Source organism: Carya illinoinensis, chromosome 16, assembly GCF_018687715.1.
Source record: "Carya illinoinensis cultivar Pawnee chromosome 16, C.illinoinensisPawnee_v1, whole genome shotgun sequence".
NCBI classification, from domain to species: domain Eukaryota; kingdom Viridiplantae; phylum Streptophyta; class Magnoliopsida; order Fagales; family Juglandaceae; genus Carya; species Carya illinoinensis.
In genome coordinates, this window is record NC_056767.1 from 21,180,054 (window position 1) to 21,198,691 (window position 18,638).

The following is an 18,638-nucleotide window of genomic DNA, read 5'->3' on the forward strand; positions in this document are numbered from 1 at the left end:
TATTGAAAATTTATTCACTTTCTTCTAGTCAAGAAAATTGCCAATGCCCATCCTTCCATTAAATTGCTACTTATTGAGTACGCGGTAGCTCACCATTTTATTTCACATATTATTCAGAATTGTAGAAAGTTTCTTCCTTTGAAGTCATAGCTTTTGAGTCAAAAATTCTAGAGTGGACTTGGGTTAGTCACTTAAGGTTGGAAGTTTGCAAGCATGATGGTTTTGGTTGTATAAAGAGTTTTTGAAGTATTTATATTGTAATTATTTCGAATTTAATTAATAGCTCCAACCGAACTTGTGAATGAGATTTTGATGATCATTGTATGATAGTTATGAATAATTTGAAGGTTGTATATTTGATATATATTTATAAACAGAAAAAAAGTTTTAAAAATATAAGCGAAACTCTGTCTGTTTATTGCTTCGGATTTGGGGCGTTGCAAATGAATGCTGATCTGGTTGCTAATCTTTACATGGTTAGGACGCGTTACGCTTGAATTTTGAATTCTGCAAAAGGTAGTGGGGCCATTCAAAGATGGATTGAAGTTTACGAGATTAATATTTTTTTTTTTGGGATTTCGTGAAATGCATGATAAACGGCAAACAATTAAGTAAACATGATGTTGACAAACGGTACAGATAAAGAAGTACAAACAATTGTTAAGCCTAAGATGATGACCCCGAAGCATGAACCTACAACCTTCAAAGAAAAGTACAAGGTCTTCCCGGTGGAGTGCCCGCAATACCAAGAATATAATTAGCTTGCTTTAACTAACAGCTGCCATAGGTGATTAGGCTACGTCTCCCTTGTTCTTACATATAATATACCAACAAAGACTTCTACGAATAAGTAATCTATTGATTAAGGGAATGTTTGGTTTACTCGGTAATCTTCTAAAAGGAATCTTACAAATTAATATAATTCAAAACTATGATTGTAAAATTAATATAATCAAAAATTGACACGTGACATAATGATGCCATGTGACCTCCTTTAATTATCAAATGAGAGGTTGGCAGTGGCCTCGAATTACAAAAATAAAAATAAAAAATTAGATATACATTAATTTTACGAAAATTGAGAACTCATGAAGTCTCGCATTACAAATAAGCAAAAATCAGGTGTTGATTTTGCAATTAATCAAGCATGCCTTTTACTTTCATTTGATCAATGATGTGTGCGATCCTCTACTCATTGCACATCATTCTCAATATATAGGCCGGCAAACGCATTAAGTAAAGAAAATAGGCCACTATTCTATATTGGATAATGCGGTTTGAAAAGGTTATGTACCGACAGTTAACCTTTTTTTTTAATCTTTTTTTTTTTTTAATTTTTTAAGCGATTTTATGTATTTTTTATATAAAAAAATTAAAAGATGTTAAAAAAATGAATAAAACAAAAAAATTAAAATTAAAATAAAAAATTAAATTAAAATACAGTTACAGTTGGATTTGTAGGTAGGGACATCGGTCCCTGTAGCTGTATCCTTCTATATGACGCGTTAGCGAAGACATCCAATGACTTTCGAATTGGGGTAGCCACTAGCCTAGCTTAGTCCAGGCTCCAAGCTGAGCTGTAAAACCATCCATATTCTCGCTCATACGCTTTTGGAGCTCTTACTTTATATATATATATATATATATATATATTCGTCAGTAGTGCTTCATCATCAACGATCAAACACTCCCGTTTTGTTCCTCTTCATGTATTTCACCTTATATATTATTATTGGGCGCTGCTTATAGAAGAAGCTATTAAAGAAGATATGGCTTATCTATCTCTGCATAGAGGTTGGTCAGCTATGGCGGTAGTCATGCTGGCTTGTGTATCCATCTTTTTCCTCTCGAATGCCGGTTGTGGCGGCGGTGTGGCTGCTGCTCGGCTCCAAACCACCAGTGCTCTGTCGACTAATCTTCTTGCAAATGGACTTGGGAAAACTCCTCCTATGGGGTAAGCCCCTTTGATCTGTTTCTTTTATATATTAGTCTTAATTAAGAAATAATTAAGAATCTTGCTCTTGGTGTCTGTATGTATACATATACACACAGATCTAAAAGAAATGTTCCATCCAAGTTTCCCTCTTTTCTGCCAGTTTTGATCAGTTGCTCAGAGATGAAATCTTCAGATTGACCTTAGAGTTGTTCTTTCAGATGGCCGGTTTATAACTGGTTGGCATGAGATGTAGTTTAAGCTTAGGATGATGCACTGATGTGAATCTGGCACATCCAGGATCAGTAATACAAGTTTAGGGATGTGAGTATATATTAATTCTTGTCGTGCATGGCGGTAATATCAAAATAGCCCACAAAAACCATTATATAATATATATATATAATCATATTTGTAATTTTAGGGTATGCCAGCCAAGCGTATTCTTTTTGAAAATATAGATAAATATGAGAGCTATATAAAAAATATTATTTTTTTAATGATAAATTCTATTTTTTTTAAAAAGAGTGTTCAGTACTTGCATGCTTTAAAATTGTATTTAATATTATTCAGGAAAATACTTTAGATATAAATGGATCATATAAAAATAAACCCACAAATTAATATGACTTGATGTAATATATCAGATTATAAAATTACTTTTATTATAAAGTAGATCTAATGATCTCATAAAACCAAATTAGTTTATAAAATTATTTTTATATAATCTTTTTATATATGTAGTAGTTCTTATATATATATATATATATATATATTTAATATTGATATGTATAATCCAGTTTTAATATATTTATCTGACATATCATGTTTCATATAATCCAGTTTTCATGCTATGATATATCAAGAAGTTATTGAATTTATTTTCTTCTAAATCCTGAATTTCAAAGAAGTCGAATCAAAATGACTTTCTTTTTCTCCTGTGTGACTGAATATGTGAATAATGATGAACTGATTTGAATTATAATATTTTATAGGATTTTAGAAAATGAGAAAAAAATTGAGTAAAAATATTATAAAATTAAAATAATGTTAGAATATAATTTTTTAACATGTTTATTTTTATTTTTATTATTTTTTTAGATTTGAAAAAATTGTATTGTCTTTTATGTTTTGTTTGAAAATTCAAAAAAGTTATAATAATTAAATTAAAAAATTAAATATAATAATATTTTCTCTTAGTGCCAGACATATATAATATCACGCGCGCATGCATGTGATATGAAAATGTCTCCATTATTTCACGAGTGCTTACATTTCACCAACTACCACGTGGTTAGGGATTATAATATTATATGGTTCAAGAATCTCTTGAAAAATCTTTCCTGCATGCTTCTCGATCCATCCAACTCATTTTCGGACCCTTTTTATCCTAATTGCATTTTTTATTTTTTCACTCTCAAAGGATAACCGGCCCAGCCGAGAAGGTTCCCAACCCCAACCCTGCCCCCATAAAGAAATGCAAAGATACCCTTTAAGTATTCCCTCTTAAAATAATCAATAGTACTGTCCTTTGGTTCAAAGTCATATATAAAAGACCAAATAGATTAGGTTAATCCTCATTTCTTTTTCCTTAATTTAATTATTGAAGTTGATTTTATGTTTGGCAGTTGGCAAAATGGCCAATTATATATCTACAAAGTGGGTCCTACAATATTTATGAAATATTTAATTTCGTTCGAATAAATTTGTATAAACAACATCATCCCGCTTATATGTTGTAGGGCGCATTTCATTTGTCCATCTCCCTTTTACTTAACCGCGAAGTTCTCATAAAGTTTTTACGAAAACTCGAAAGTATGTTTTCCTAATTTGTAAGTTACTAAAAGTTAGTTTGGATTTAGAGAATATAGAAATGATATTTGTAGTCGTGGTTGTGCAAACGGTGTGCAGTCGCTTTAAAAAAAATAAATTAATATGGGACCCACATGAAAAAAAATTAACTTTTTAATCGTGGACCTCACTCTTTTTTTAAAGCGATTACGCGGCGTTTGCAATTCCACGACTGTATGTAGCATTGTTCTTAGAGAATATTTCATCTCATTATATTATTATAATTTTTTTTGAATTTTTACACAAAATATAATAAATAATTCAAATTTTTTAAATTTTAAAATAATAATAATATTAAAAAATAAAATTATAATATTAAAATTTTATTCAACTTTCAAAAAAACTTTTTCATTTGATCTCTGAATCCAAACGAGCCATAAATTATCATTCATATTTCATGATTACCATCACCATCAAAGTTGAAACATGACTTGATTGACTCTTTTTAATTTTTCTAGCTTTGTCAATTGTCATTAACTTGTTATAATTTACAAGTAAATTAGCCGATTCATTATGAAGTTTAAATGTTGATGATCAGATGGAATAGTTGGAACCACTTCAGCTGTCAAATTGAGGAGAAATTGATTAGAGAAACAGGTAATTTAGTCATCACCTACATTAATATTTGTTTAGGAAAACTAGACTTTGATGAAGTTCCTCACATAGCTAGCTTTCTGTTGCAAAATCTCTGGCTACAGCGGATGCAATGGTGTCGTCGGGACTCGCCGCAATAGGATACGAGTACATAAATCTAGGTAAGGCGTCGACAATTTTCTGTATTTTTGCAACTCTGTAGTACAAAATACGATTAAGCTAATCCTCAACCACTTTCAATATATATCTTTTAGATGATTGCTGGGCTGAACTTAATAGAGACTCCCAGGTATATATCTCTTGTATATATGCACGAGAATTAATCGTACGTTCTATATTATATGCATGAATGTTATAAAAGTGATTTTACCAAGTGATCGATGTGTGCATCATTCAGTTTTATGAGTAATATTACATAAGGTCATCAAGTGCGTAAGTGATGTACAATTGTTTTGAAAAAGAGTGGAATCTATTATTAAAAAATTAATTAATTTTTTCATATAAGTCTAAAATTTACTCACTTTTTTCAGAAATTGCACAGCGCTTACGCATTCCATAACTGCAAATATCATTTTTTTAGTATTAATTTGCCTTTTGTAAAAACTTGTGTTATATAGCCAAGAATTTTATTAATTTTGTACATATGATCTTAATATAGAGTCCTCTCCTCAATAAGTGGATGCATTTGTGAAAAAATAAATAAAAATTTATAATGTGTATATATTTTGCATTTATTTTTCAATAATTTGTTTATGGATTACATGTAAGTACTGGAAATATAGATTCTCATAAAATTGAATTATGGCAGGGAAATTTGGTGCCAAAAGCTTCAACATTTCCATCTGGGATCAAGGCATTAGCAGATTATGTCCATAGCAAAGGGTTGAAGCTTGGGATTTACTCTGATGCTGGGTATCGATTTAATGTTTGCTCATTTTCCATAATGATCTTAATTCTAGTCTATACCTTGATCAGTACTCAATTTATTTCTTGATATTCTGTGTAGAGCTCGAACTTGTAGTGGGACTATGCCTGGATCCCTAGGCCACGAGGAACAAGATGCAAAGACTTTTGCTTCCTGGGTAACATTTTTATTTATTTTTATTTTTGAGGGTCTATTAGCCATAAAAATATTAACTTGTAGTGCCATTTTGAGATGCTAATAACTGGTAATTTATCCTACACATAATAGGGTATTGACTACTTGAAGTATGATAATTGTAACAATGATGGCACAAGTCCAAAGAAAAGGTATTAGATAGTAATTGTCATTCTATATAATGTACACATGATTTTAGTTTATAAATTATAATAAGGAATTCTCAACCTACATGTGTTGTAACAGGTATCCAAAAATGAGCCAAGCTTTATTGAATTCTGGCAGATCCATCTTCTTTTCTCTTTGTGAATGGTGAGTAGATAATTGAGAGTTTTTTTTTTTTTTTTGCATCAAGCTCTATGTTTTTAGAATAATGATTTGTATAAGTCCCGTATAGTTTCTTTGTAGAAAAGTGGGATCTCCTACTTTTACGAAAGGTCTACGCAAGACTTGCACACTTTAGATTTATATCTATCATTGCTCTTGATTTGAAGTGCCCAAAAAGCAACATTTGCCATTTAGAAAAATAGTATTACAACAAGAGAAGCTAAGACCCAGCCAATTAATTATGGTTCCCCTGCTTAACATGGAAGTGAGTAGATGGAAGTAAATGGTTCGTTTCAATATTTTAGGGGACAAGAAGACCCAGCCACTTGGGCTGCTAAAATAGGAAATAGCTGGAGAACAACAGGTGACATCGAAGATAAGTGGGAAAGGTAAGATCGATGCTGATTATAATGCTCTTTTTCTCTCCATTTTTGCCATACACAACTTTGAGAATACTATAGTCTTGGTATTTTTGTTCTTTTTTTGGTTTCAATTAGAGGTTTTGCATGTAAAGTGTAAGTTTCTCCTTACTAATTATTTTGTCAGCATTGGTATTAACAACGTGGCTGGAAATAAATAGATAATTCATTACTCATTTCGAAAGTTCTTTCATTGTGAGCTTAGTTGTTCCATATTTGCAGGCTCTTTGAAAAAAGTTCTATTAAACATTTTAAAATAATTTGTATAAAAAATCCTGGTTAATAAATCTCTCATCATTATCATCATTATTATTATTATTACTTAATCATTTGTCATGAATTCTGTATGAAAATCTAAGCTCGTGATTCGACTTTGATCGTTATGGACTGGCACCTAGATCGAGTCCTAGACAGACAAACCTATATTGAACCAGATACCTAATATAGGCCTAGCCGCTGGAAAGAAATGTAAAAAATAAGAATCATTGAAATTAGATCAATCGACCAAAATAACCACGAGAGGTTTGATCTAATTAACAAATGATGCATATTTTTTTAGTAATTTACAATGTAATTAATTGCAACTTATTGCAAAACGGGTAATAATTCTTAGTATTGGTTATAATTGTCAAAAATGATTGATTGATTCGCAGGCAATTTTCATATTTGTGTGGAATTAATCCCTTAATTCAACAATGGAATGAGTCTTGTTAATTTGTTCTTATATATTCCAATGACTCTTTAAGGAAAATTAATATTTATTTTTACTTATTTCTAATTATTAGCATGACATCGCGTGCTGATCAAAATGACAAATGGGCATCTTATGCTGGACCTGGAGGGTGGAATGGTAATTAAACCCTATTTAATTGGTAATCTTCCTGATGTTGTAAGAACCATATTGATCTAATTTATAATTGACGTCAGATCCGGACATGCTTGAAGTTGGAAATGGAGGCATGACAACAGAGGAGTATCGTGCTCATTTTAGCATTTGGGCAATAGCCAAGGTACACATGATATCATGAATTACTAAAACTGACTCATTACATTTTTCAACTTCCACAAATTCGTCAAAATTAAAAACATAACGTGACACGATCTTGATAGTCAAATGCTGATAGAAAGTACACATATTTTAACGTTTTTGCTAGTTTGAGAGTGAAGTTCTAGGATTTGGATTCATTAGAGATCTGGATCGAACTCTCAGGTCTAGAGTATGAGAGACATAGATACATAAAGTAGATGTCTCAGTAATTTCGCTTAGACAATATTAAATGCATAATAAATATTGTGAGGATTATTTTATGTAATTATTTTATGTGGACAGACTGATAATTTGTTGGTGTAAAATGTATTACTTTGAAAAATAATATTAATTAATTAATTAATTAATTAATATTTTGATGTGAATAGGCTCCTTTGTTGATTGGGTGTGACATTCGAGCAATGGACAATGTGACATTAGAATTACTCAGCAATGAAGAAGTTATCGCAGTCAATCAAGGTAATTAATATTGATATAATGCAAGCCATTTGAAAGTAGGAAAATTTTTTATCAAAAGAAAGTAGGAAAATTTAAAATTGCTTACCATTAGTACTTTTGGACAGACAAATTGGGAGTTCAAGGGAAAAAAGTCAAGAAGGATGGGGATCTGGAGGTAAGCTTTTTATCTAATTCTTCTCTTTTATCTCTTACAAAGTCTATATTTTTCCATCAATTTCAAAGTTACATAAGAATAATAAGAGAACTGCTACAATTATAAAACAATTTTATAAAAATAAACTCACAAACTGGCATGATTTCATGTGATATGTTAGATCTACTTTATAATAAAAGTAGTTCTATAATCTGATATACTATATTAAATCACATCAGTTTGTGAATTTACTTTTGTAAAATTTCTTTGTAACTAAAGCATTTTTCGAATAATAACATTCAACACATATTCTAAGAAGCCCAATTTCTTAGTGATTATATATGTTTTGAATGCTAGATTTGATCAATCAATACTCCCTCCATAGTTGGAGTGCCAAAAACAAGCATTGAACATAGAGAAGTATTAAGTCTACACGTAAATCTTATACAAAGAATTAGTTTATTAGCTGATGGGTTTTGATGTAATGCATCAGATTTACCTTATAGTAACAAGAGTTTTACAATCTGATGGATTGCATTAAGCAACATTAACATGCAAATTTTCTTGTATAAAACTTGCCTGCATGTAGACCAAATATTTTTCTTAAAGATTACTCTTACATATATATATATATATATTTCTATATAAAAATTGTAGGTTTGGGCTGGTCCTCTCAATGATGGCAAGGTAGCTGTAGTTCTGTGGAATAGAGGGCCATCAAATGCTAGGGTTTCTGCTAATTGGTCTGACATTGGCCTTAAATCAACAACAGTGGTTGGTGCACGTGATTTATGGGAGGTAAGATACATATCATTTACTCACATATTGTCACATATAATATCCAAGAAAAAGGGATCTGTTATCTGTATTCTTGAATAGTGTAATCAAGAGGTTGTTTGATGAATCGTGCAGCAATTATCAGAGTCATTAGTGGACGGACAACTCTCTGCTAATCTTGAGTCTCATGCTGCTCGAATGTATGTTTTAAGTCCCCAATAAAGCTATGATTGTCCAAAAGAACTGAAGGCTTCGTAGTTTGCATTCAATAATATTTGAACAAGACTTGTAATTTTTTTTTTTTTTTGGTCATCATTTGTATGGCTCGATAAATTCAATTATACGTAGTGGAGCTTTCCATTTCGAAGCACCTATAAAACTTAGTTTTACACCCTCCAACTATTATTAACATCTAACGATTCTTCAAATTTTTTTTTTTTTTTCGATGGAAACAGACTTCATTGAATTCATTCAACAAACCGAAGTTACAAATGTGACTTATCAATACAAGAAAATCCAGACTATAAGCCAACCTACGCATCTGCTCTGGAGTATCCCCGCACACATAGTGGCGGACATTGTCTTAACTTCTAAATCTCTCCTACGCGAGAGAGAGAAAGAGCGCGCTCTGTATAAACAAAGCGGAAAGAACCCATCCATCCTCTCAAAGAGGTGGAATACGGGACACTACTGCTATGGACACCAAGTCCAATAGCCTATTTCTATATTACTAATAACTGAAGAGCAAAGACTACAATACAACATACACAAAAACAAAAACAAAACAAACCACAAGCACCGACGTGAGCCCCGACAGCACACCTACTGCAAGCATCGGCGGTACGAGCCCAGAAAAACGGTGCGAGCACCCAGCTCACGCACGGACAGCAACCTCCACCATGGAGGCTGGCCGTACAATCACCAGCCGTAACATTGCCCGCCACTCTCGACCAAACTCTTGCTTCAGGTTGGGTCCGATGTAGCAGCTCATCACCGATCAAAATATAAAGAGAAAATTACTAAAAAAAAGACGCTTCCAAGGCACGGAACAAAATACATGCTAATGGCCTACGATCTGCAGTTGTCAGTCATGATGGGCATTTCCCAAACAATTGGCTGTTTGTCTAGCCCATGCCGCAACTGTCACTATCTGCCTGTCCGGCTCATTTCCTGCACATAATCCGATAGCGTGTTCGCCTCAATCCTCCATGGCCCCACTATCTGCCCGTCAAAGCCTGTTTGAGCTCAGAAAAGCCACATGAAGTTCCGCCATGGACTATAACTTGTTGACCCGTCGTTGTCCACCTGTTTGAGCTCTCCCTCAGTTTGTGTTTTTGAAGATGAAACCAGAGCTCGGCCATGAAGCATGACCCCGTTCTTGTTAGTCAGCAAGTTTTCTAAGAGACCGACCATGACAACGAACACCAGTAGCCCATTACGTCCCCATAACCGCAACCCCTAAGCCTTATTGACAAACGGCAAAACCAAACACAACAACATAAAACTAGAACGGACCAACAGAAGGACTGGAAAAAACCAAAACAAACCAAATAAAAACTGACGTACACAAACAACCTAAAAACACTAATAACCAGTAAAATGCATTGAAAAGAAAGTGGGTCTTGATCGGCTGTCTTCATGTTGTCCAGCCCACGCCTCAAAAAAATTACGCCCATCCCTATCTGTCCCCCGAAAACGCCGTGAGAAGCTTCACCCCATGACAGAACCCCATCCATGCATACCTCTGTTTTCTTGGCCAACAAACAGAGCATTCCCAAAAACACTCCTTCTTGGCCAACACAGAGCCGTCCATGCACGTCTGTGTGCTTCCACCTCCTCCATTTTGGGATCTCGTCCGCCGAAAGCGTTTCCGCAGGAACGCTACCATGCATTCCGTCTAGATTGGACCCACCATAGTTTGAGCATTTCAAGCATGCATCTGAGAGCGCCACCACCACATTAAGACCGACTCTGAGACCCTCCACCTCCATCGTGTAGGACCACCACACCCAGCTGCGTGTTTTTGTTTGGTGCAAGACTCAGAATCAGCCAACTAAGCCATGACCCTCCACCTCCATCGTGCAAGACCACCTCCCCCAACTGTGTGTTTATGTTTGGTGAAAGACTCGGAATCCAACGAATCCAAGACTCCCCTTCTCCATCGTGCAGGACCACCACGTCCAGTTGAGTTGTTTATAAGGTGAAAGGCTCGGATCAGTACATGGTGATCGGGCTGTTAAGCCTCCATACCCACAGCCAACGAACCCTTATTTACACACATAGCAAAAATAAACAACCCAAGTAGGAAGCTTGGGAAAACAGGAAAAAAATTAAAGAGGAGGGAGGGAGGAAGGAGCCGAGGCTCCCGCCTCCCTCAGTTTGGTTGCTCTGTTGTGTGTTCTAGAGAGAAGTAAAATCAAAAAAAGGCTCAACGATTCTTCAATTTTAAAAATATACTAGACTACAATTTTAGGATCTACTCCTTCCCCCTCTCCCTCTCTCTCTCGTAAAAAAACCAAGGACTCTAGATCTGATATTTGTCAAAGGTGTCCTCCTCCTCCTACATTTGTTTTCCCTCCTTCCTCCATCTACCTACCTTATCTATCAAGATAATTCTTTTTTTATTATAAGTTTTATTTTGCTTCATTCAAGGTCCAAAAAGACAGATTTATAGCTTTCCTGGTAACTTCTAAGAGACACGCGTGGTATAAACACACTCCCAAGTTGCAAACCTTTCAGAGGAAAGTGACGGTTTTGCAAAAAACACTGCTCGTAGTCCTCATGTGCTGCCCACATATGCATGTTGTCTTCATGCACCACCTCTTCAGGTAGCTCTTCTCGCCACACATGTCAGATCACCGAACCCGCCACCACCAGATCTTTCAGATCTAATCTTTGTGGTTGAAAAGAGACAAGCGTATTGTCTTCACATACTATTGTAGATTTTGAAGCCTATCGGAATTGGTCCAAATTGTAATCTTTTTTTTTTTTTTTTTAACATCTATCTTGTTACTTTCCTTTTTGGTTTCCTTATTGTTAATTAAAATAATTAAGGGGTTTGTCTCTCATACTTTTGTTGTAGAGGTCGAGTCATCTTCTTCTATAAAGAGTGGGGTTGGGTCTCTATTTAGGCAGAGAGTGCTGTCTCTTAAACTTTTGTCTGTAGAGAGTATCAAAGTAGTGAAGACCAAACCAATCATAAAATGAAATCATATACTGGTGGAGTTCCAAATGCATTATTTTGGTTTATGATGTCATGTTTGATATGGGGACAACTTAGAATGTATCCAATCATAGATATAAATTTCTTGATGAATGAATGATGACAGTTTCCCTTAAAAATATATATATATATATATATTAGACTACGTAAAATTATAATAGAAACTCTAAAATAGGAAGTTTGAATCCAAAAACCACTAATACTAATTAATTTTAAGATTGTCTTCAATCATTACTTCAAACGGTCTCTTGGGGTGGTAGTACAATCAGTCTTTACTAGTGGTGGCTACCACGCCAAAAAATGGTTGGAATAACCATTAAACATGGTTAATTCAGCCGTTGCTTGTGGTGGCAACTGACACTAGCCACATAATAGTGGCCTAAGCTCAACCTAGATGCCCAATCAAGTAAATTGATGGTGCTTGATCATCTAAAAAGTTGGGGATGCACCAAATCTTGATGGAGAAAGAAATCAATGATGAGGGATTCTTAAGAAGGCAAACGGATGATAGTACCGTTGGTTATCATTCTTGAACAAAAATAAAAATAAGGAATAAAAGCGTAGGAATAGTTACAAACGGTGTGTGTCATGTCTTGGACATGTAGGAAACTTAAATCTACAAAAGCTCGTATCCTAGTTAGCTTAAACCCCTCGCTAGGTATCATCCCTGGGGTTTCCATCTGTCTAGAGCTAGTGGGGTAGAAGGAAAGCACGAGCTAGTGAATTTTCCACGCGCAAGCACAAAGGAAATTAGTGGGATAACTGGAAGGGATATTTAGGGCCTCGAAGAAGTAAGCTAAAGGGCCCAAATCTGAGGCGCTAGGGGCTGAACTACGAGCCTAAGAGTTAGTCTTATTAATATGTATTGTAGATAATGGGAATAGATAACACATCTGACTAATCAGGAAAGTGATCACTCTCATTTACATGAAAAGCTTTCAGGATAAACTTTGGAGATTAGTCGTTATCGCTCTCATCACACTCTTATAAATAACACCTGAAGGTAACACATTGATTACATTAATTCATATAGTTATATTGAGACCCCTTCCCTCTAACTTAGACATTGGAGTTCCAATGGGCATCTGGTGTAGCTCTATAAATTTGCAAGTTATCCATACTGTTGGTGGTGTAAAACATGTCTTTAACAAGCTGCAATGTGTTTGCTTTGAATAATAGCCATATTTCTTCTATATCATAGGTTCGATGCTATTGTAAAGGAATCAACGTGAAAAATAATTTTTTTTATATTTTCTTGTATAAATAAACTAATTCTTTTGTTTTGTCACTTGCTAATCTAGTTTAAAAGCCTGACCCATGCATTTAAGTTATTGAGTTAGATATTCAAAAATGGGAAATGATATTCCACCTATAAATCTTTTCGAGGATTTTCACTAAATCTATTTTTTAGGTTAAGGAAGAATTTTTTTTAATGAATTTGTAATTTTTCTTATTTATTTAAAATGTTAAAGAGGGTTTAAAAAATGTTTGGATTTTTTTTTTTAAAAATTTACACTAGCTTGATGTAATACGTCAAATTATAAAATTATTTTTATTATAAAGTAAATATAAAGTATCACATGAAATTATATCAGTTTTTTATAGGAAAATTGACCAATGATTGCTGATCTGGTTGCTAATCTTTACATGGTTAGGACATTTTTATTGAGATTTGTCGAAATAAGTAGTAAATCTCACTAAAAAAAATGTTTACGATCAAGGTTTATGAGACTAATATTTATTTTTGAGATTTCATGAAATGCATGATAAATAAGAAACAATTAAGTAAATATGATCATGTTCGCAAACCGAATAGATAAAGAAGTACAAACAATTGCTAAGCCTAAGATGATGATGACCTCGAAGGATGAAATTACAGCTGTCCAAGAAAAGTACAAGGTTAGAGCCCCAGTTTGGGCCTTGGCTCAGGGTGGAAAGTATTTCAAGGCGTGGTTTTAATCCATTTATGGGCAATTCACAAGCAGAGGTAATGGTCAGGTAGAGACAGAAGGAGACGAAGGCAACGGTGAAGAAGGCCAACAAGTCAGCGGAAAGAACAGACACTCTACATCTACCTCTTCCCATACAAAGATCTCAACGACCGTCAAAGCTGGAAGTCGCCCAGCAAATGGGGAAAAGGTACGGTTTTTAGCGGATTCAGAGGAAGGGATGGTAGCTTTGGACGCTGCGCACCAACCCGGTATGGGGGGGAAAAGAGAAGAAGGGGGAACAGCGGGAAGAAAAACTGCATGAAACAAAGGAAGATGGGCCGAAAGGCAGGTATGGGCCCAAGAGGAGAATAGAACAAACCTATACCCACTCGAAGCCCAAGGGCCAGATGATATGTTCTCCAACAGCTAGCTCACTTGTAGAAGGGGAAGACAGAGTTATACTTTCACTATAGTCTTCACAAAGACAAAGGGAAGGTCGAAGATGGAAACGGCAAGCCTGGGTGCTAAAGAAACCAGCTTCATCCTCATTAGTAACCTGATCCCAAGGGGAAAAGCGGTTAGCAAAGGTAAGTAAGGATAACTCTAGTCCTTTGAAAAAACATAAAAAACTTTTGTTGAGTGGAAAATCAGTGGAGGATGCCCTCCCATTGGAGATGGTGGTGGTTGCGAGTCAGCCCCCCCCCCCCCCCTTTTATACTACTTCATCAACGACTTTATACAATTTTAGAAAGGGAAACACAAAACATTGCATATCAATTTACTACTTAAACTATTACAACACAGAATATTAAAAATGACATTGCCTACTTAATCCAAATGACGTCACTTTACTCAAAAAGTTGTGTTGTACTAAGTAACAAACTTAATTGTCATCTTCCCTTCATACTTTATGCTGCTAGTAATAGAATTAACTGTCATCTTCCCTCCATACTTTGTGCTACTGTCCCCCATTCCTTCCCAATTTTGGTCATCTTCCATGACTCCAATCCGTGACATGCATATGACCCTAATTCGAAAATCTCTTTTTAGTGCGCTAAGCCTAGTAGCTCATGTTTCGACCCCCCCGAAATTAGCCCTTTTCTCCTTGTAATCATCAATTAAGTTATTTTTTTTTTTTAGAATACTTAGATTTAACTTTTAAATATGATTTTAGTTTTTACTTAGGCTAAATGTTTGACAAGATCCTTATTTTATTACGTATTTTAATTTTACACAATAATTGAAAATTTGCATTTTCAAGCAAAATCCTCATAATCTCAGGTAGATATGTAAGGTCTACCCTACAATTTTTATTATTTTCAGCATAACTCTTTAGGTAGTAATCGAATATTAAATATTAAATACCATGAAACTTACTTTATATCTCATTATCTTTTTCATAAATACTACTACAATTGAAAAACATAATTTAATATCAACTAAGGTGATATTTTTGTGTTTGCCATTTCACAACTCTATGTTAAGTGGTAAAGGAATATGAAGTGCTATTAAATGAGAACAATATTAATTTCAAGAAAAATAAAATCATGAAAAAAAAAAAAAGAATTGTTCAATAGCCAACATTTTGAATTGGTTCTTATAAGTTGCTTATTTGACTCAATTTAAGACTAATCTGTTATTAACCTTATCTATACACATGAAAGTCTTGAAGCTCATTTCTATAACCTTAAGATCCTATAAATTTCTTTATGATATTGTGGATGGCCTTCTGCTTCCGATTAACCAATTAAAACGACCAAGACTGAAAAGGTTTGGAGAGAGATCACACTACAAGAAATTTGATCTTTAGAGATGAAATTTTTCAGAGACGAATTAAATATCATCCCTAAAAGTACTTATTTGGGACAAAAATTAAATTTCGCCTCAAAACATGGAAGATGTTTTTTACGAGTTCGAATAGACTTTCTAGGAACTAGATTTTCTAGGATGAATGAAATATCTTTTCAAACTAGACTTTTTGGGCAGAAAATAGTGTCTAAAAAAAACTTTTGAACGTTCACAAACATGTTCAAACAATATTGCAATTCACGTTAGATTGTTTACATAACTATTTGAATAATAGTCGTGGGGGGAAAATATAGAAAATTGTGTTGAGGGAAAGGTATAACCCATTCGAACGCAATATTGAATCATTCAAACTAATTTTTTTTGTAAGAAGTTATAATTAAATCTGGTGGAGATGGTTGCTATACGGTTCAAATGTACCCATACTTATTTGAATAGTATTGTAATTCATGTTTGAGTGTTGACATAATTGTAACAATCGTCATGAAGGGAACGTATACGAAATTGTACTTGGGGAAATTTAGAAACCATTCAAAAGTAATATTTAATCAGTCGAATGAATTTCTTAATGGGAAATTATAAATAAATTTGGTAGGGATGGTTATTTGATTTATAAAACGTTCAAATTTCTCATAAGAGTCTTTCATACTGTGGCGTAGACAATCAAAATAAGTTTAATTATAGAAAATGGAACTATTAACAGTTTTGTACCATTAATTAAAAATCAGAGAAAAAGTATTCTCTCTTTTTCTCTTTTAGAGAATGAGATGGTATTTCTAATTTGTTGAAGTTTTACTTCAACTAATTTTCTTTGTCTTTCTCTATTCTTTCTGATCCGAGTGGGTAGTATGGAGTCATTGGTAGAGTTTTGTAGTCACTTACATTTGATAAAAGAGGAAGGTGTTATCGCTTTGGAGGGGAATGCAACAAAGGATAGTATACGTAAGGGGGAACTATATTTGATTGGTAAGGTGTGGCTTGATCAAATCATCCCAAAATTTGTTACACAATCTACCATGGAAAAGGTCTAGAGGCTAAGCAAACAGGCTGTCTTTAATGGGGTAAGGACTTATTTGCTAATCATGCAGATAAGCAAAGGGTTGAGGAGGGAAAGCCATGGTTTTTTGATAATGCGATCTTTGTCACTAAGAAGTTTGAGGGGCTTGTCCATCCCAGTAAAATGAATTTTTATCATGCATCATTTTGGTTACAATTGCACAATCTTCCACTGGCCAGCATGAACAAGGAGTGTAGCGTATGAATTGGGAGTTTAATAGGGGATGTCGAGGACATGGAGGTTGACAAAAATGATCAGGGATGGGGCTTGTTTTTACGCCTCAATTGAAAAAACCTCTTACATGAGGCAGAACAATAGCAATTGATGGGAAACGGTTCTAGATTCCAAATCAATATGAAAAGCTCCCTTTATTTTGTTTTACATGTGGCCATATTGTTCATGAAGCACAAAAGTGTTTAGTAGATGTTTCAAAGGATCCGAAGAGCATGCAGTTTGGTTCTTGGTTACGGGATGCACAATTGGGACGTAGGGTCTAGGACCACTCTCAAGATCATACTCTTCATTCAGATCAGGCTATGAGTGGTGGAAAAAGGCCATATGAGCAGAGCAGGGTGGTGCTACATCATCTGAACCATTACAAGTGAAGACCTCAAGTTTAGAAATTGACAATGGGAAGGGAGTGATTTCCGGTGTGAAACAAGTATCTTCCAATATTCTTAATGGAATAGCGGATGATGGGGGCCATAATGTGATAACGATAAAAAATTCTTTTAATAGTCAATCTTTCCATACTCATCGACTTGATCCTAAGGACTCTTTATTGCATGATAAGGGTCACCTTTTGGTTGAGCAAAGGAGAAAGGTGATGGGCCAGGAAGTGTGTGGCTTTGCGGATGATAGGCCTATGGCCTAGAAGAAAGGTTTACAAAGTAAGAAGAAGCACAAGTAGTTATCTATTAAAAACACTATTCTCACAAGGACCAAGCAACAAGCAGGAGTTGATGGCTTTGAGTTTGAACTTGCTACATCTAGTCAACTATCCTCAAAGAAAAAAGTGCTTAATATGAATGATACTAAGACTAAAACACAGACTTCTTATAAGAGGTCAAAACTGGACAGCTTGACTGGAATGAGTATGGAAGGGTCTAGAGTGGATGTTGAATGTTTGTTATCGGCAGGAGTTGGTTGCCAGCCCTGCCGACAGTCAGGAGTTTTACAAGTTGAAACTCTTGTGAGCTTGGGAACCCATGGGGAGTTTGAGCACTTTGAGACATGATTTGAAAAGAAGATGTCAATGTCTTGTTTCTGCAAGAGACAAGACCTAGTGTTAACATAATGGATAGATTGACGTTTACTATGGGTTTCTCTAACTGTTTAGTAGTGAGTAATGAAGATCGTTGAAGGGGGGGCATTGCTCTACTTTGGAAAAGTCAACTCATATTGAAGATTCTTCATTTATCTAAATCTCATATTCATGTTGAAATTAAGTTAAATAAGGAAAGTGGTATCCTGGTTCCTAACAAGAGTGTATGGTCATCCTGAGGTTTCAAAGAGGCATGAAACGTGAGCTTTGTTAAGGTCAGTTATTGTACCCTCAGGCTGTGCTTGACTTCTGTTGGGTGATTTTAATGAGATCTTACACATGGAGGAAAAAAGAAGGGGCAGGTGTAGAACAGATAGGCGCATGAAGAACTTTAGAGATGTTTTGTATGATTACCATTTGTTAGACTTGGGTTTTTGTGGACCTCAATTTAGCTGGTGGAATGGGAGTCAGAATGGAGGAAGCATTTTTGAAAGATTGCATAGGTTCATAGCTAATAATGAATGGAGATCCATTTTCCCAATGATGGCTATTGAGTATCTTCTTATTGCTTATTCAGACCATCTTGTTATTAGATTGAAGCAACATGATGATTGTATGGCAGAAAGGAAAGGGCCTAGTTTTAAGTTTGAGGCTATATGGATAGATTTGACTGAGTGTCAACAAATTATTACCTCATCTTGGGACATGATGGGAGAA

The 18,638-nt window shown here is 34.6% G+C and overlaps 1 protein-coding gene across 4 annotated transcripts in view; it reads left to right on the plus strand.

Annotated features, from left to right (window-relative positions):
* The first annotated feature begins 1,556 nt into the window (after window positions 1–1,556).
* LOC122299426 (alpha-galactosidase-like) overlaps window positions 1,557–18,638 on the plus strand; it is a 47,980-nt gene continuing 30,898 nt past the window's right edge. Inside the window, exons 1-15 of one of the 4 annotated variants that reach the window (XM_043109698.1) lie at window positions 1,660–1,954; window positions 4,323–4,381; window positions 4,483–4,539; window positions 4,633–4,667; window positions 5,187–5,290; window positions 5,385–5,460; window positions 5,571–5,629; window positions 5,724–5,789; window positions 6,110–6,193; window positions 7,009–7,073; window positions 7,151–7,233; window positions 7,640–7,730; window positions 7,835–7,884; window positions 8,521–8,661; window positions 8,776–9,007. In XM_043109698.1, the coding sequence (XP_042965632.1) occupies window positions 1,770–1,954; window positions 4,323–4,381; window positions 4,483–4,539; window positions 4,633–4,667; window positions 5,187–5,290; window positions 5,385–5,460; window positions 5,571–5,629; window positions 5,724–5,789; window positions 6,110–6,193; window positions 7,009–7,073; window positions 7,151–7,233; window positions 7,640–7,730; window positions 7,835–7,884; window positions 8,521–8,661; window positions 8,776–8,862 (1,242 nt within the window). In that variant the 5' untranslated portion in view covers window positions 1,660–1,769 and the 3' untranslated portion in view covers window positions 8,863–9,007. Of the gene's footprint in view, window positions 1,955–4,322; window positions 4,382–4,482; window positions 4,540–4,632; window positions 4,668–5,186; window positions 5,291–5,384; window positions 5,461–5,570; window positions 5,630–5,723; window positions 5,790–6,109; window positions 6,194–7,008; window positions 7,074–7,150; window positions 7,234–7,639; window positions 7,731–7,834; window positions 7,885–8,520; window positions 8,662–8,775; window positions 9,008–18,638 lie in introns of those variants that run through there. The other 3 variants (XM_043109699.1, XM_043109701.1, XM_043109700.1) reach the window with 3 other exon arrangements.